This window comes from Eleutherodactylus coqui, chromosome 11 (genome assembly GCF_035609145.1).
Source record: "Eleutherodactylus coqui strain aEleCoq1 chromosome 11, aEleCoq1.hap1, whole genome shotgun sequence".
NCBI classification, from domain to species: domain Eukaryota; kingdom Metazoa; phylum Chordata; class Amphibia; order Anura; family Eleutherodactylidae; genus Eleutherodactylus; species Eleutherodactylus coqui.
Window position 1 is genome coordinate 96,308,232 of NC_089847.1, and position 19,804 is coordinate 96,328,035.

A 19,804-nucleotide genomic window follows, 5' to 3' on the forward strand; every position below is an offset into this window, starting at 1 on the left:
TATCAGAGTAACACATTATTTACCCCGCAAGATGAAGATCACCAGAAAAAAAAAAAAAACAACGCCAAAATGCGCTTTTTTTGGTCACGCTGTCTCCACGAAAAAATGCAATAAAAAGCGATCAAAAAGCTTGGTCACTAAGGGGTTAATGCTGATGTCAGCAAAGACTTGTGTGGGGCTGTTAAGGGGACACTTCAACAACACTATATATATATATATATACTCTCTCTATGTCCAGCTGTAGTACAGAAGCCTTCGCACCACGTCTCACTCCCACCACACACAAGCCTCTGGTGTCAGCGGAGGCGCCGCTGTCCGTGCACATAAAGTTATTGCAGGCCTCCGCCGCTCGTTCTGCGCCTGCGCACCAGGAGGGATCATGTGACCGTGTGTCAGACGGTGCAGTCATAACAGGAAGTGTCCGAGAGAGCCGAGGAGAGCGGAGTGGAGACAGGAGCCGCCCGAAAACCATGGCGACCAGCGTCAGCACACAGCGAGGACCGGTGAGCGGACATCATTAGAGGAGAGGGCATAACACTGCCTGGTAACGTAGGAGAGAACAGCTGCTATGGAACTACAAGTCCCAGCATGCTTCTGTATTAGCTCCTATGGTGGATGTAATGGGATTTGTAGTTCCTCGATGATACATAGAGATGCCTGTCATTGGAGCTGTCTCTTTCCTGCAGTGATGAGAATGCTGTGACTGGGGTGCCAGGAGGTGTTGTCTGACCGGTCACGGTGAGGGTCTGCACGCCGGGACCCTCCTAATGTGTTCTGTATGCCACGTGATGGCAATTACACCAGTCCCAAAGGCTCAGTAGACCGCTGTAGGTGGTTTAGTGGGGGTCCTGCTTGCAGGGGGTTTTTTTTCAGGTGTGTCTTTGAGTCCTTTGAGCCCCTCTGCAGTAGGGAATAACTAGTGATAAGGAGGTGGGAGCCGCACCCGGCCCAGGTATATCCCCAGTGCTGTGATCCTACATGGGGCACCCCAACATATCCCAGCTGCACATATAAATCAGGGCTTATGGCCGCAATATGGCGCCCCCATAGGGAGAAAGAGTGATGACGCTTGGAATGTGGTTTGTGCACTTTGGGACAACAGTCACTTTTTTTGACACGCACTGATATAAATGGTAACGTGAACTTGTCATCGGGTGCAGCTCTGGACAGACGAGCCCCCCGCCCCTGTGTGTGCCACGCTGTGCCGCCCCTGTGTGTGCCACGCTGTGCCGCCCCGCCCCTGTGTGTGCCACGCTGTGCCGCCCCGGTGTGTGCCACGCTGCGCCGTCATAGCTGGGGTTCAGGGAAAAAGTACACTCTGGAAAGGGAAAAAAATAACAAATCACCCAGAAGAAGTTGTTGTTTTGCTGCAAAACTCTGCATGCGGCTCCATCTCAGGCAGATCTGCAAATCATTAGAGCTGTGGTGATTAGATGGACGGTCTTGTCCCCTGAGGCCCTACAAGTGGTCCCCCCCCCCCCCCCCATGCCCTATAAAAGGCTCTCGGAGGCTCCTTGTGTGTAGTGACCTCTTCCTCCGCTTGTGTGGAGCTTGTTGACCACTGGACGCCTCTACGACGCAGAGAAGAGATTTCACCGTTACCAGAGTCTGAGAGGGGCGCATTATTGGGATGTGAGAAGCTGGATGTCCTATTGACAAATTGTCCCCCACCGGCTGTATAGACCAGACTGTTAGGAGGTGTGGAGACCAGTGGATGTGTGAGGGCACACAAGGTGACCGTGCTCAGGACGATCTCGACAGACCACCAGTAGAGAGGAGTCTGATTGTCTGACAAGCAGCTCCTGCTGTTTCGTTGTCCGTCATCCAGAGGCAGGTGGCGCCATCGCTACACCCCTGTGTATGTCGGAACCATCTCCAGGCTCTTGTCTGAAGCACATTTGGTTACATGTACGGCATTTGACACCCACCGTACTGCTATGGAGTGGGACCAGATTGTCGTCCAGGTCTAGTTTGGCTGCTGACAGCCATGTTCATGTCTGGAGACCTCGGGGTGAGTGCCTCATCCACCCTTTGCTGTGGAGCGGCACACTGCCCCCTGCTGGTGTGATATTCTGAGGTCATCGCATACAACAGTCGGTTCCCCCTAGTGGTGGTACGAGGAACAATGACAGCTCAGTGATATGTTTAGGACATCCTGCAGCCACATGTGTTCCTCTCATGGTGGCTTCCAGCAGGATAATGCTCAGCCGCACACACAAGGGGGTCACAGGAGCCCCCACAACATTGTCACACTTCCGTGGCTTCCCGGTCACCAGATGTATCACTAACAGAACATGTATGGGACCGTCTGGGACTCCACTTTGACAGCCTCCAAGTTACAATCTAGAGGCTCAGTCACATGCCTCCGTACTGGTCACACTCCTATACAAGTCTATGGGAGAGCACACGGGGCTCTGAAAACAGTCAGATCTTTACACTGTCTACTTCAGAGGTGGGCACCACTAAATCATGGAAGCTGGGAAGTATAAAACATGCATGACCCGGCCCCTAACAGCGCCATAACTTAGTTTATATCGCTGCGGGTTCCTGTTAACCTCTCCTACAGCTTGGCTTTACTACCCCACCAAGAGGACCTCCAGAACTACAGCATGTGGTGTCTCAGACCAGGGGTCCGAACTCCAGGGACCACCAACAGGTCATGTTCTCAGGATATCCTATGGTAAGAACACCTGAGGCACCTGACATCACCTGTGCAATACTGAGGAAATCCAGAAAACATCACCTGTTGGCGGTCCGTGAGGGCCGGAGTTGGGGGAACACTGATCTAGACTAATGATGCCTACAAATAGACGTGAGAACCCCCCAGTACCGGCAGGGAACAGCGGAGGGGCCGCACGGCCGTATCCATAACTTCAGTTGGAAGAAGAGTAAAGCTCTGCACGCTGCACCGTATCCGTAACGTGGGGATGCAGAAATGGCGCAGCTCGCGGTTTCCATTCCTTTCTGTAGGGGTCACAGAAATGGCGTAAGACGGCCCACCTGACCGCTTCTGTAATCCTGGGCCCGGGAGGCGACATGTAGCAGAGGTTTATGGTATGTGCTGCAAATATGCTAGAAGCGTGCGAGTCGGGAATACCTCTAATGTGTTCTTGGTCTCAAGGACTACATAGATAAGAAGTGCTGAAGGACGCCAACGTCAGCGCTGTTAACCCTGAGCAACCTGCTTTAGGAATAGAATATCGGTATGTTTGCAGTGAAGACTGACATACAAGCAAAGGATTCCTTGGGCCACTTTTTACCGTGACGTCCCGAGCTCCGCTGTACAACGCTTCCATTGATTTCAATGGGCCCTTGCAGACCTGTGCTCGAACGCGGCGATTTTCGAGTGCTGTCTGTTCTATTTTCGCGCTTTTTAACGCCCCTCCTCACCCATCACGATGATGCTGTGCGTTAAGTGCTGTCAAACGCAGTGACATGCTGGAATCCCGGGAAGTGTTTCCCAAATGATTCTGGCTTCACGATGCGCTCGTGTGCACGTCGCACGCCGTTTGATGTGTTTTCCGGACCCACTGAAACAATGGGCGATGCGTTTGGTTTTTGTTTTCCCACATTATGGTAAAAAAAATAAAAAAAATCGCTTGTGTATATGACCCCTTTCAAACAAGTGGGGTTCATATTTGCGCGTCTCGCAACGCACAAATATCTCGTGATCTCAGCAGAGAATACAAACCCATTGATTTCATTGGGTCCATTCACATGCGGGCATTTCAGCTGCGCCAAAAAAAACAAACCTCCCATACAGGCAGACAAAGTACTGTAAAATATGCCGACATGCGCGCAAAAAATGTCGCACTAAGGTGTGCGTAACTGTGTATACGCCCATGTGAAGCCGGTCGAATCCAGCGTTTAAACTCGACCAGATCTAGGCGCAGACTCCCTGCCTATATATTGCACAATCTGTTGATATTTCGTGGTCGTGCGAGGGATACTTTATACGCCATTCACATGCCTCCCCCCCCCCCCCCCCCCCCCAAAAAAAAAACCCTACATGGAATCACCAGCGCACTGCGGGTGTTAAAATGTACAATAAATCACTTTTGCCGTTAATTCGGCACCCAGAAGCTGTGGATTAGCACCATAGTTAACCCTTTCCAATCCAATTTGTATCCTGGTTTTCCTATGGTGCTTACTCTTTTTCTGCTGTTACACGATGGCGCTATCTGCTGGCTAAAGCCAGTACTGCATGAGTTACACGTTGGATAGGCTCCGACAGCAGAGAGGCTGGTAATATACAGTAAGAGAACCCCGACGGACGTCTTCCAACATCGGAGCTGTACAGCCTTAAATCATAATGTCTTCAGACGTCAGACAGTGGATTGGAAAGGGTTAAAATAAGCCTAATCTTCCTCGGATTGGCTAACAGATCCGCACACGGATTAACCCCTCTGTCATTCTATGGAGCTAATCCACCTCTTTTTCCATGTGCAATCCACGGCAATAACGAGTAGGCTATGGATTTTAACCCCTTAACGACCACCCATACGTCTTTTAACAGCGGCTGTCAATAGGCTTGGTTCTGATGCTAACACATTTTTACAGAAGCCTGGCATGGGTGCTGAACTGCTGGATGATAACCTGGCACGTGCTCAAACAGTGCTGATGGAAGAAAACGCTGATCCCTGCTGTTTAACACTTTGTATGCTGCGGTCAATGTGACCATGGCATCTGAAAGGCTGACCTAGTGAGGAGGATGCTTCTGTCACCCATTGGACCCTGCAATGTAATTGTAGGGTCCCGATGGGTTGCTATGGCACCTGGAGCCCTTTTTAGAAGCAAAAGTTTTTTTTATGGAACCCCAAGAAAGTGGGGGAGAGGGGTTAGGGGTGTGGCTTATCATGACATATGATTTTTACCGTCGTCGTTCTAAAAGGGAGGCGGGGCATGCTGGAGATCTCTTCCGCCCGCCTCCATCAACAGGCGGTCGTTAGTAGATGGGATGACTCGGAGTGAGAAGTGGCTCGCTGGTGGCTTCATGTCACTGAGCTGAAACAAAGTGACCAGCCACAAATGGGGGACTTCTTGTTGAGCGCCCGGTCCGTGGCTGCATGGACATGGAACAACTATCTCCGAAAACTACTTTTCTGGTGACTTCTTTGGGTGGCCTTGTGTATAGAGATACCTTGTAGCCATCCGGGCTCTGAACAAATGAGATTGGCCCGTGATTCTGGACAGTTTTTACAGTGGGTTTTCATTTGCCAATCTGTGCGCTGAGCGACCGCGGCACAATGGGTTTAGAGGGCATAGAAGTGAATCTACCAGCAACGCTTCGCACGTAGTTTGCCTACTGGAGTCCGTCAGCAGTTCTGCTGCCGCTAAACTACTGCTAGCTCTATGTAAGGAGCCGTCTTAAAGCGTACCGGTCTGTATATTGTAATGACCACCAGCTTGTGGGTAACTACGGGGTTAACCACACAGCCGTATTCTGACTCTGTTCTATGTACGTAAGTGAGGCCCAGCCTTGCCGCGGGTCTTCTGATTCGAACTCCAAGCACCATACGCTCCTGTGATGGTCGGGAGACCCGCGGTTGGACGCTCCGATCTAGGTTGGCACACTGAAGGCTCGCACATTTGGGGCGACGCAGGTTGTATTCTGAACGCAGTAGAGGCAGCAAGCAAAGACGCGTAGAAAGGGCCTTCCTGCGTCCGCTCGGCGGGTATATGCTAGAGCGGGTCTGGGAATGTCGGCTTCTGGAAAGAAGTGTGGTATGAAGAGGCAGTGGAAGTGACACTGGGCTCTCTGAGCAGTACTGACTTGTGCCAAGTTGAAGCTACAACAGTAACTTCGCCTGTGATGATGAGCGCCATGTTCTTGGCCCGGCTGCTATGCACTATGTACTTTCTCCCTGGAGCTGTTCTTTTTGGTAAAGGTGTTGTCCCACTTTTAGCTATTTTTCTTGCTGCAGGAAGCGTACAGCACTGTACATTGCGCAGTGGCCTGGGTTGGTACTGCAGGTTGAGTCCTGTTAAAGTGAAAGGGACTCTGTCTGTGGGATCGGCCCAAGCCACTGCGCCACATACAGAGCGGTAGCGGAACAACTTCTTGAACCTCCTCCACCATGCTAACACATGGCGGTCAGTGCCAGTCACATTATCACCACCGTCCTCGCTACTCATTAACTTATCCAGATTGTTGCAGTTAATGGGTAAAACGGGTCCAGTCAGTCATTTTTGTCTAGGAACGATTTTCTTCACAACTCTGGTCAGGTGTTGCTGTTCATCATTGCATCTGCTGGAGCGTGAGCACTCTGCACGCCAGCAGGTCATGTGACTCACCTTATGATGTCACAGGTTGCTCAGGGAATAATCCCAGAGTGTAATGATGAATATACAGTAAGAGAGACCCATTGGAAAATGAAGCAACAGATTGATTGGCTGCCATGGCCAACTATCTTTACACCAGATTTGATAAGTCTCTTTTGTCGGGGTTGTGGCGCTCCGGAGATTGTAGCTGTCTATTTGTTCTGCTTTTAGTTGGGGGATTGAATCTTCACTGATCATATATTAATGACCTACGCTGATTAAAAATCAAAGATATTCCTTGTAGTAATGGGATCTTAAAACCATTTGAATTATTAGGCCGGTCGCACACGAGCGCATGCTCACTGCGTATTACGCCAAGTCTTTGCCTGCGTAATACGCAGTAGCAATATCCCATAGACTTTAATTGCTGTGCGCGAGATACGCCCACCCCCTTCCCCAATCCCAAAACAATTGTGGCATGTTCTATCTTGGTGTGTAGTACTCGGGCATGCACACCAAGATGGTGTGTGGGGATTGGTGGCCCGCAGGAAGTGCGTATGTCATACAGGCGCGGCCCGCAGGCGATCACAGTCTTGTGAGCCTGACCTTATGCAACAAGCTAATACGGAATGTGATGACAATATACAACATATAAAAGACATTTAAGCGCTGCCTCATGATGGCGTATATATATCCCGTATAAGCGATGCGGAGCCTTTGGAATCTAACAATTAGTGTGCGTCCTTGACGGAGGCTTCAGCGGCGCCATTTACCATAATATACCCGAGGATTAAGAGATTTCCGTCCTGGAGGTAATTACGGTTAACAAACAAGGAGAGCTTTGCAAGTGTCACTTTGAGAAGAATATTAGGATCGCTGTCGGCGCTGCGGACGTCTCCGCAAATGTCTGCATTATGTTCCTCTGTTGTCTCTCCTAGAAAACAAAAAATAAATGGACAACTGCACCTTACTGTTCCTCTTGTCAAAAGGGCGTGTCCCTAGCATGGATTGTCAGCACTGATTGGACCATCTCAGAATTGGGAGTGCCATGCTCCCAACTGGTATCACCCATTTACTCATACGTTTCCAGGAGGAACAACAGAGGAACGGCACAATGCAGAGTTCTAGGGAAAGATGCTACAGCATTGTAAGTTTACGTCCTGTTGCATGAACTACCAACTTGTCGGGACATAAACTTATGTCCTGAGCCAGGTGTGACTGATTACGGGCCTCTCGCTGCAACAGTGAGGATCAATGAGAAGACGATCCCTGCTCTTTAACCCCTTACATGCAGCGATCAATGTACATTGCAGCATGTAAAGAGTACTCAGAGTTGCCATGCCAGACGCTATACACTGATCGCTATTGTGAGCGATATTGCAGTGCAGATGTACTGCAGTGCATTATCATAGGGATCAGAGCATAAAGTCCCCTAAAGGGACATAGAAAAAAAAAGTAAAAGAAAAATAAAAAATGGAGGCAAAATGCTAATTTTGTTCAGTTTTTTTGCCTCCCCCAAAGAAAATGCAATAAAAGTGATCAAAGAAGTCATATTTACCCCAAAATGGTACCAATAAAACTACAGCTCTGCGTAAAAACAAGCCCTCGCATATACAAATAAAGTTATGGGACTTTGAATAAAATGCTCTCATATGTAAAGAAAAAAAAGTTAGTATCTTTGTAATCGCACCAGCCCACAGGAAAAAAATTGTGTCACTTCATACTAGCGAGCGTGAAACGGGGCTGTGAATCCCATATCGAACTCCCCAGGGGTGCAGGGAAAAGTTATGGAAAGTGGAAATGAAAAATCCCCCCCAAAATATTGTTGCAACCTTATGGCCAAAATAGGCGGTGTCCTTAACCCCTTAACGACCACGGACGTAAGGGTACGTCCTGCAGCGTCAGGGTATGTATGAAGAGAGGTCGTAGGGCGATCTCTCCGCTTACAGTGTGGGTGTCAGCTGTTTATTACAGCTGACACCCGCGTGCAATAGTTGCAATCGGCCATGTGGCCAATCGCAGCTATTAACTCTTTAATGTGGCTGTCAATTGCCGCTGTGAGATCGGGGGAGCCGTGCAGGTGTCATGGCAGCCGGGGGCCTTCTAAAAGGCTCCAGGGCTGCCTTAGGAAACTGCCTATCAAGCCATCCCCGTGGGGTGGCTTGATAGACTACCTGTCAAAAAGCAGTATGACGTAATGCTATAGCATTACGTCATACTGCAGGAGCGATCAAAGCATCGCTGCTTGTAGTCCCCCAGGGGCGCTTAAGAAAAAAGTGAAAATAAGAGCCATAAAGTTATATTAATTGTAAAAAAAAAAAAAAATGCAAAAAAAAGTTTAAATCACCCCCCTTTTGCCATATCCATAATAAAAAAAATCAACATCATTAAAGAAAAATACATATTTGGTATCATGGCGTCCGTAAAAGTCAGATCTATTAAAGTAGCACATTATTTACCCCATACTGGGAGCGTTGTCCGAAGAAAATGAAAAAAACACGCCAAAAATGCACTTTTTTTAGTTACCCTGTCTCCCAGAAAAAACGCAATAAAAAGTGTTCAAAAGGTCCTATGTATTCCGAATCGGTACTAACGGAAACTACAGGACATCCCGCAAAAAATAACCCCTCACTCAACCACGTCGATGGAAAAATAAAAATGTTATTGCGCACAGAAGATGGCGGCAGAAAATAATTTAAAAAAATTTAATTTCTTTAAAAAAAAAGTAGTACAGCAAAAAAAAAACTACACAAGTTTGGTATTGTAGCAATCATACTGACCCATAGAATAAAGTTCTGTCGTTTTTGTTGCAGTTTGTGCGCCGTAGAAGCAACATGCACGAAAAACGGCGGAATGTCATTTTTTAATTTTTTTTTTTTTAACGTTTTTCAGTACATTATATGGCACCATTGAAAAATACAACTCGTCCTGCAAACAACAAGCCGCATACAGCCACATCGATGGATAAATGAAGGAGCTACGATTTTTTTTTTGAAGGGGGGAGGAAAAAACGAAAAGGGGGGGGGGAATGGTCTGTGTCGTTAAGGCCGTCTCGTCTTTATGGGCTTTGTGTTTTACACGGCTTTGTCTTGAATTAAATGTCTGAACCGCCCAAATTAGTAATCTCATGTAAACTGATCATTTCTGCCTTTTTGTTTCTTTTCTTTTACCCTAAAAAGCTGAATTGGTTCCGGAGAACAATTGTCGCGGGCCGCAGTAATGATGGCTGAACGCTTACCGTTACATTAACCACTTGAAGCGGATTGTGTCATAATTACAGCGTTTGTCACCCAGAGATTCGGGGGGAAATTATCTCGTTTAGCAGACTGTTAAATACACAATTTTGCAGCACCGCGCAATTTGTATGTCACTGTGAAGCGCGACGCTCTGCCTCTAGGCGCGCTCTACAATATCCGGGAGAGCGGGACCAGACTTTATTATAGAATGTATTATACCTCTAGTCTCTGCACCTAAGCGCGTAAAAGCGGCCATTTTTTTTGCCTTAGGCCAATATGTAGAAGGACGGAGCCTATTGCCTGTACACCGTCAGTAGCGGTCGGCTGAATACATGTATACCTGAAAGCTATACTTCTTACCCCCTCCGTACATGTGCATGCTCGCCATTACTGAGCCAATCAAGCCGTCCATTTAAGTCAATGGAAGCCGTACAATCTGCGGCCCGTTGCAGGAAAGCAGGAGTTTGAAAAAACAAAACGGTACTGCGCATGTCCGACAGCGAACCGTGAGGAGCATGCGCATACAGCAAACCCGGAGGTGGGGGGGATCTGCGCGGATGCACCTGCCAGGGAAATAGAGGTAAGCAGGGCTCACCGGTCGCAGGCAGGGAGGGATTTCCCACACGGAATCTGACCCGCCTGTGGACGAGGCCTTGGGGTTCCTTCACACTTTGCTCATGAGATGTTTCAGTAACGCCCATTCACTTCTATGGCATAAGAGGGCGCCACTGGCCTGTTTCCAACGTCTCTGGCCCTAGTGGACGGCACACGTGTCTTTCGATCTTGGCCTAGAAAGGCTCCTTTTACTTGCTGGTTGTAATTGAAGAAAAGTTGCCCTATGGTGGATCACACAGAGCTGTTGGCTGAGTTTGTAGCTTACTTCCCCTTGGCACAGAGTAGGCACGTAATGTGTGAAAAAGAGGGAACGGCCCTATTAACAACCTTTGTGTCAAGTGTATTTATTACCCCCGTATAACTGCAGTAGGAGCTCCGCACAGAGAAAGGCGATCCAGACGGTGAGCCGTTCTTTCGCAGCAGGTAGAGGTCAGTCCGTTGTATAGATGTCACGCAGTGCTTGGCCTATAACTAGTCCTAATGGAGCTATCATTGCTGTGCCGATGGAGAAGGATTGTGTAAAGATGTACCCAAAACCCATTCAACCATGTAAACCCCCGACAGTGAAGACCACCATCCAGTAGTGTCACAGAGGGCGCCCCCCCCCCCTCCGAATCACTTAAGTCTTTTGACACAGGACGGAGTTGATGAAAAGTGGTCTTTAGTAACTAATATACAGCGTAAGAGGCTATAATGACGTCCAGTCTATTCAGGTTCTGTCCTCTAGAGGGCGCCGCATTCATAGTGCTTGCCCAGGGTTGTGGGATAAAAGTGAATGGCAGATGTCATCAATAATTCATCAGCTGGGCTCTGCCGCTTGGGACATCAGTCAATCAGCTGATCAGGCGCTTGCTATCGGCGCTACAACTAACTGCTGCTCTGACCCGTGTAGTGGCCGGCGCTTGTAACTACAGCCTGGGATCTCGTGAAAACCAATGAGCTCTTTTTCTGTAGTTACAAACACTGGCCACTACATAAGTCAGAGCCGCAGCTTCCTCTCCATATCCCTGTGTATTGTACTTAGAGTCGACCCCAGCCAATTAGTAGCATGTCACCGGAAAACCCCTTTAATGATCATTTCTCCCCATACAACGTGTCCTCTGCCCATGTGAACCATATCAACGACCTCTGACCGACATGCTCATTTGCACAGATTAAAAAAACAGCACCTCCCTTGTCCGTGGGTTGGGTCTGGTAATGCAGCTCAGGTCTCATTCACTTCAATGGAGCCGATCTGCAATACCACACACAACCTTATAGACAAGGGTGATGCTGTGTTTGGAAGAAGGCAGCCATTTTTTTTTCTATAACCCTAGACAACCACTTTCAGGCAGTTGGCATAACACATTTATCAAATTGGTCTAATGGGTAACCTGTCCTGTGCAACCAATCGGAGGTCAGCGCTGGTTATTGAATGCAGTAAACCTTCCTGTGCGGCGGTCATTGATCTCTGCTGCGCTGAGAAGTTGACTGTAAGTTTGTAATGTCTTGATGGCCTGATGGTCTTCCTGTATTTAGGAGTCCCTCCTGTGACCAGGATGTATGGAGGATGACAAGCCCTCGGGACGCCTTCACCATCGTGTGGTTCGGTGGAGCAATTGGGCGTGTTGCGGCGTGTGAAGTCGTCCTAACAAACGTGCTCTGCAGGACCGACCGCTTCTACCTTTTTCTTCCTTCCTTATTGTTCATTGGGTGATTTACGTCTCTCGTATGGCTCCAAAAAATCCTAATTGTCACCAATATGTTCTGATGTTGGCATATAATCTCCCGTGCAAACAACAATAAAATGGAAATTCAGAGAAGTACAACATGCCCATGAGGCAGGAGCCAGTTTTCTTCACGTTGGGCTTCTTTCCCATAAGTGTATATCGTGGCCGTTTTCACGGCCGGCCAATATACGCTGTGATATAATGCATTGGATTCCAATGCATCAGGTCACATGGCCGTATTCCCGTGACGTAAAAGCGCCCGGCCGGCCCAATATAGTTCCGGGTGTTTTAACGTCGGGCCCAAAAGATAGTCTTGTAACTATCTTTTGGGCTGAAATACGTCGGCCGCTGCATGGGTGGGAGGGAGTTTAGCGCCCCCCCCCCCCCCCTCCTAATGCAGGCTCCTCTGTCTTCTCCTCCCCACTGGCTCTCTAATGGGAGGGGATAGGGCGGAGCTAAGCACTGTTCCGCCTCCTCCTATAGCTGACTGTGGATAAGGGGTGGGATGTGGGCGAAGCTAAGCTCCCATCCTCTCTCTGCTTCTTGTCCATAGCCATCAATGGGGGGAAGCGGGACGGCACTTAGACCTGCCCCCGCCCCCTCCCATTGCAAAGAACGAGTGGAGAGGGGAAGAGAGGTGAGCCTGTGATGGGGAGGGAGTGAAAAGGGCAGACGGCATGGTAGTCTTGGCGCATATGCGCTGGGACCCATGCCATCTGAACGGGCGTACAAACGTTTGATTTGTGCGCCTGTTCACCCATTTTATCTCTCCCAACATAGTGTATGTTGGCCGGCTGTGAAAACGGACGGCTTATATACGATCAAGGGAAAGAAGCCTAAGGATAAAGGGAAAAAAATCCTTTCCCGACTTCAATCGGAATAATCCCCGGATCACCGACCCTTCTGAAGTAATCAGGGACTATAACATGTAATATTGTAGCGCTCAAGAAAGACATCCAGGCCCCTCTTCTACTCTAGTGAGTTCGCCATCACCACATCCTCAGGCAGAGAGTTCCATAGTCTCACTGCTCTTACAGTAAAGAACCATCTTCTGTGTTGGTGTAGAAACTCTCTTTCCTCTAGACGTAGAGGATGCCCCCTTGTTACAGCCTGGGTATAAATAGATGATGGGAGAGATCTCAGTACTGACCCCTGATCTATTTACACATAGTTAGGAGGTCGCCCCTCATAAAAATAATATATATTTCTTCTAAACTAAATAACCCGTTTTGATACCCTCTCTGTGTATTGTAGTCCGTTCATTACTTTAGTTGCCCACCTTTGTTCCCACTCAAGCTCTGATATGCCCTTGAGGTGCCTGAATGGAGTGGCGACTGAGGATGTGCACTGCGGCTCCACTCTTTTTCATAAGACTGCTGGAGAGGGGCAAGTACCGGCACTTGGCTATTTTCGCCAGCTTTCAGCGATGAGACCCACACTAACCAGACTTATCACCCATCTTGTGGGTAGATGCTAATAACCAATTCTTGAAATACTCTTTAAGGCTGTATTTGCACAATCCATTTTCCCGCTCGAGTTCTGTCAAACGGTGTTCTCTGTTGCGATGCTGTGATAGAAAAAAGCGTGACTATGCTGCCTAATATGATCCTTTCTCGCCATACAGTTGGCAGCACATCTGTTTACATAGAGGGATGTTCTGCCAATGTGGGATCCCTCAAATTTTTAATTTTTTTTATTTTTTTTTGCTCACATAAATGATCCATGATGTTTTGGCTGAACACGGACATGTTTCTATGGGTTGATGATCAGGAGCCGACATTTGTTTGTCTAAAGGTAGCCGCTACCTAAGCTTGGAATCCTATGTACCTACGTAGTATCTAAATTCAGACCATATGGTTCTTCACACTGGCGTCACGGCTTATAGAGCCGTGACAGCAGTGCCTTATGTGTTTATAAACCCTCCCACTGGACCCCGTTGACTTACAGGGTCTTTTTTTCTTATTGGAATAAATATATGCAGACTGTTGGATATATTCGAAAAATCTAGTTGGCTCTGACCGGCAATGGCTCTGTGCATGCTTGCGTTAATGGGGTTAATTAGATTTTTATGGTAACTTTTTTTTAATTTTTTTTTTATTATGACAAACATGGCACAGTGTGCAGCGTTATCCGGGCTGTCAAAGAAGTACCAATGACCCCCATTAGGCCTGTTTCACATGCACAACAAAAACCTTGCTCTTTTTTTTTTTTTTCGTCTCGAGATGCAACAGTGCGACAAACTGCATGTATGTGAAGCCCGTGCTTTCCTGTTTCCTTCATATTAGTGATGTTTTGTAGCATGCGACATGCGTGGCGGCTCGCGGGGCGAGACAGTCGCGGCAGATCTGGAGAGGTGAGTACAGAGTCTCCGGGGGGCGCCGAGACTGATTCTGCTGTGATATTTCACAGGTGGAATCCGACCCGGCCGTGGGCATGTGAATGCTATGGGCCTATCTATATCTATATCTATATCTATATCTATATCTATATCTATATCTATATCTATAGATATAGATATAGATATAGATATTCATCCTGTCTCCTATGAACATCTTTGATATACGCTTGTACACATGTGTTGTTTGCACGACAAGATTGCATTGTTATAGGAGTTAGACATAGAGAATAGTACTCAGCAAAGGTATATATAACTTACATTCTTCTTTATCTGTTCAAAGGTCGGTGTGTAATAGTGTCCAGTGAAGACAAGGCCTTAAAGGGGTTCTGACATGAAGAAAAAAAAATTACTTACCTTGCCTGGCCAGGACCGATCACCAGGCATGTCCCCTCCATCGGGCATCTTCTGCTGCTTCTTGAAGCAGAGCTGGAGCGGTCAAATGACTGCTTCCTGCTCTGCTCGGTCCGTCAGCCACTTCTGGGGTGAACGGACGGGCGCCACGTCACAAGCAGCGCTTGCTGGCTGAACTCCGAGTTCTGTGCTTTCGCAGTGGAGAGGCGGCCCGTCCTGACTACTCTCAGAGGGCACCTGTCTTCTGCGCATGCGCACAATCCCGAAGGGGGGCGCCCGTCCTGGCTCGTCAGAGGAAACAGAAAGCCTGCTGGGAGATGACCCCCTCTGCACAACAACAATGGGAAAAAAGGTAAGTATTAGGTTTTTATGCTTTAGCACGCCAAAAATCGTGGGTTCCCTGTGTCCATTAGGCAGACCAGGAAACAATGGCTGCTAAAGCATAAAAACCTTATTCGTGTCAGAACCCCTTTAATGTTTAACTGCTTTGTGGGTAACTATTTATAAAGGAACCATGACTCCTGTGGTAGATTCATTTTCAAATAGAAGCCATATAAAACAGTGAAAAGAGTTCTATAATTTAGGGAAGAGTGATAAGAAGTCAACTCCTAACTCTAAGGCTTCTTTCACAGCCGGCCGATATACGCTACGTTGGAAGTGAAAACTCTGATATACGGGCGCACAAATCAAATGTTCGTGTGCCCGTTCACATGGCCTGGTGACGCCGGCGCAAATGCGCCGAGCTCACCAGGCCATCGCCCATTTCCCCTCCCTTCCCATCGTAGGCTCACCTCTCGTTCCTCCGCGCTCGTTCCATGCAATGGGAGAGGGCAGGACAGGGCAGAGCTAAGCGCCGGTCTGCCCCGCCTCCTCCCACTGATTGCTATGGACAAGAGGCGGGGAGAGGGCAGGTGCTTAGCTCCACCCACATCCCACTCCTTGCCCATAGACATCAATGGGAGGGGGCGGGACTCTGCCTCCATCCCGCCCCCTTCTATTGCACAGAACAAGCGGGGCGGAACGAGAGGTGAGCCTGCGATGGGGAGGGAAGGGAACAGAGGGAGGGAGTTTAGCAGCCACACTGCTAAACTCCCTCCCACCTACTACCGCTGCCAGGACTATCTTTTTTGGCCCAACGTAAAAACGCCCGGCGCTATATTGGCCTGGCCGGGCATTTTTACGTCTCAGAAATACGGCCATGTGATCTGATGCATTGGAATCCAGTGCATATCATCCGGCCGTGAAAACAGCCGGCCGATATGTGCTCATGGGAAAGAACTGACCCTCAGACGTCCTCCAGGATTTAACTGGGAAGACCAGTTTATGGGAGTTGAGTGACCAGGATACGGTATTTTTCAGTCTTTTATAGCATTTGGCTGTTTCCTCACATCCATTATTTATACAATGGCTAGGTTCGGCTACTTTTAGACGAGCCGATTTCCCGTAGACCCGAGCGGGTGACGTCACCACTAGCTCGTCCGCTCTCGTGCAGCCTGATTAGTCAGGTAGATTCATCGTTGAATCGTTTAGTATCATTTAGTACTGAACGAGCCAATGATGATTTTATGCCTGCCTAAAATGAACGATGAGCAAGAAGCGCCCGATTGTTGTCGGCTCGCGTTTACACTGAAAGATTATTGTTCCTTTTTCTCTCGGAACTATTGAACAGTTTTTTTTGTTTTTTTTTTCTTTTTTCATTTTTTAATTGTTTTTAACTATGATGTAAGACCACCCTAAGCTGGTGATACACATTAGATGGGTGTTGCCCGCTTTGTCTGTTTCGGGGCGTGGGGCTTTAACTGGTCCGATGTTGATCTGCTAGTTTGGGTTTTGCTCCCCCCCATACAGATTAGTGACTAATGCACATTTTTCTCCTGCTGTGAGTAATCCCGGTGTTCAGGTTTATGTAAATAAGAGTTTCTCATTGTTTAAATACTTTTTGCCTTTCCAACATTTACATAAGTTATTACACCAATCCTTCATTATTTGTTTGAGTCATTCTTCAAGGACTTCACCTCGTACGAATCTTGTGTATACTTGGCTTATGAAGTGTTGTCCTCGCCCACGGGTTCTTGGTTCCAACGTAAAGGGTGGCGATACTCCTCCATAGCTGTTGGCTAAACGCTTGTTGGGCCGAGGGCTATCCTTCTCTGTCTCCCCATACACTTGTACATTCAGCCAAACTGGGCATGCCTGTGTTCTCAGTGAAGAGACCAGAGACGGCCACTAACGGACCCCCCCTTATTGTGACAACTTATCTCCTTCGAGATACAAGAACCGAGCATCTTAACATTGAATATCATGGCTGCTCCCGTGACGAGGCGTGTTCTCAGCACAAACTTTCACACCACAGTATTGGGCACTAGTACCTCGTTTCTGTTTGCTACATTTTGAAGAATTGGGCCCATTTTAGGGGTAAGCATAGCCAAAAACTGCACTTCTGGTCAATCTCCTTCATAGTGTCTTGAAAGAAAGAAGTAGTACTTACCCCATCTCTGCTACAGCCCTGATATGTCCCTGATGTTTGTTATTGCCGCTTATGTCATCGGTAGCCACTTGACTGCTGCCAGTTCTCCTGGCATCAGCACTCACATCATGACACCAGGAGTTCGGAACAGTGACTCTGCAGCCTCTGATTGGCTGCGGCAGTCAGAGAACTTCCGATGACCTCACCAGCAACAGCAAACATCGGGACCACAGCGGGGCTGCGGCACCGGATCCTCACAGCGGGGGAGGGGTAAGTACTGCCCTTTTTGTTTTGTTTTTAATACAATTCAAGCCTTTTAGGCGGTGTTGCCTGGAAAGTTGATAACCCCTTTAACTTGTCAAAACCCCTCTTTCCCTACATGTTCTTCGTGACTATCTCTTCTGCATGTAAGCTGCTAGTTTTGGTTTAGGCGAGCGCCGCAAATAATGTACTTTTGCTGCGTTCTGGAGGCTGTGTACATATAGATCATCCATGGGTATACCAGAGCCTACTGGACCTGGGCGACTCCTATAAATGTGTATTGACATAAGCAATGAAATGTAAAGACCTGCAGATCAGAGGAACAAAGGGGATTTTTATCTAAAACTAAAGTCAAAGTAAGGCCGCCTGCACACGGGCGGAAATGCGGGATTTCCGCCACTGAAAGCCTGCATAGGAGTGCATTACAATGCGCACTCCTATGCAGATGGCCGCGGTTTGGCCGCGCGGCAAACAAACCGCGGCATGTCCTATTTCTGTGCGGGGCTCGAAGAGCCTCGCACAGAAACGTCACTCACCTGGCCGCCGGCTCCGGTCTGCGCATGCGCCGGCAGCCAGCACATGAAAGAGCCGGGGCCGCCGGGCGCGGGTGAGTACGCGCTCCTCCCTGCAGGCGCTGAGGTCGGGTCCCGCAGTGAGAATTCTCGCCGCCGGATCCGACCCACCCGTCTGCAGGAGGCCTAAAGTTGTAGATCCCAGAGATTTCCATTTGTACAAAGTCAATCATCTCTGTGTAGAGTCTGAAGAGATGGTGACAGGAGTGGCATCCACACGTACCTGTCATTCCCTGTCCTTTTCTGTACTGTGGATGGACCTGGCGGACATGTTCAGTACAGATTTTTTTTTTTTTATTTCCCCCTGTAGTGACGGCAGTCGCCAACGGAAATAATCCGAGTCTGCTATGGCCCTGCAGCCTTGCCTTGGCAGGGAGCACTTGGCGGTCATGTGATCGCTGAGTCAAATAGCAGAAGTAACACTTCCACTTTCTCTCTGCACCACATAACGCTAATTCAGGACCCAACCTGCTGCATGGTAGGAGCTTCAGTCCCATGCCGTATTTTTAAAATTTCTTAGGATTAAGGCTACTTTCACATGGGGGGAGGGCGATATTGGGCCATGATTCACGGCCCACTATCTCACTTGCCCCCATATGAAAGCCCCATGGATGCGAGAGCGAACCACCTCTCATCACCGCGGGGATTCCCCTTATCCCATTGCTTTCGATGGGGTGGCAGCAGTGCCGGCCTCATTGAAAGCAATGGGAAAATCTGTGATCCTCTAACGGCAGTGGATTCCTTCATCCCTGCGGGGGAATCCCTTCACCCCCGCCACGTCCAAAGGGAATATCCTGCTGTTGGAAAATAGAACATGCTGCGACATGTTTCTTGCATCGCAGTGCCATGTGGGAAAGCTTCCTTCGCTCATGTGTATGAACCTATTCGAAGGAATGGGGTTCAGATTTGCGCGTCTTGCAACGCACAAATCTCGCGCAATTTTTATCACTTGTTACGAACCGCCTAAAGCCCAGGACCACGCGCTGTAAATCTACGGCACTTGGTACTTAAGGAGTTAAACTGAACGATAAGCGAGTGAGCCAACGATTATCTCTGTGCCTGCTACAAGTGAAAAGTGAAGGGTTGTCGGGTCACATTTAGTCTGAATATTAGCGGTCACTTTTGCTTGTCGGAACGATTACCGCTGAAATGAATCGATCGGTCTAAAAGCCCCCGGTGTAACAATACGCCCTCGCCGCCGTATTTATACATACCTCTGCCTCATTGCTATCCTGACTCCGGCAGGCGGGGGGCTTACCTCTATGGAAGCTGCACTGGACCTCTGTTGGTGAATCAAAGGACTACTGTTGTCTGAGACTTCGTGGTATTCTGTCTAGTGACGCCCCCTAGTGGCAGGTTCAACAAACGGAGCTTGATTCTACATGATCACCCAATTGTGTGGTGATACTTCTCTACAGCAGATCTGAAGTGCATTACACACATATCTATGTCTTTTGTACACCTCCCTGCATAGTTCTCTCATTAAGCCTTGCACGCCTCCAGGCCTTTGGGCCGCGCCGTAGCGCAGCATTCCTGAGCCTATGCCGGGGCCGCAGGCACAAAAAGGTTGGGTTTTTGAGCACCCTCTTCTCCTGCTGTCTCGTACCCCAGCAGACGGTGCCTATTGATGGGTAAGTGTGTTTATTAGTAGGGTTTGCACTACACTATTGTATTCGATGCTCTAGTGTTGGGCTACGGTGCTGCCACCTCCGTGCTTCGTCCTGCTTGATTTTAAAGGGGTTGTCCATTCTGCACAGGGCGGCTGGTGTGAAGGCACACTTGTAGGCTGGTCTACAAATGGAGTGCTCTGGTCATATCATCATGTCTACGGTGGCATTAAAAGGGTTGCACCAGAATTACAAGGTATCCCCTATCCACGGGATAAGGGATAACCTGATCAGTGGGGGTCTCCCGGCTGAGAGCTAGGGGATGTG

General features: G+C 48.6%; 1 protein-coding gene across 2 annotated transcripts in view; it reads left to right on the forward strand.

The window, feature by feature from the left end:
* Positions 1 to 387: 387 nt before the first annotated feature.
* TOLLIP (toll interacting protein) overlaps positions 388 to 19,804 on the forward strand; it is a 35,823-nt gene continuing 16,406 nt past the window's right edge. The window contains exon 1 of one of the 2 annotated variants that reach the window (XM_066583118.1): positions 388 to 503. In XM_066583118.1, the coding sequence (XP_066439215.1) occupies positions 471 to 503 (33 nt within the window). In that variant the 5' untranslated portion in view covers positions 388 to 470. Of the gene's footprint in view, positions 504 to 19,451; positions 19,502 to 19,804 lie in introns of those variants that run through there. The other variant, XM_066583119.1, reaches the window with a different exon arrangement.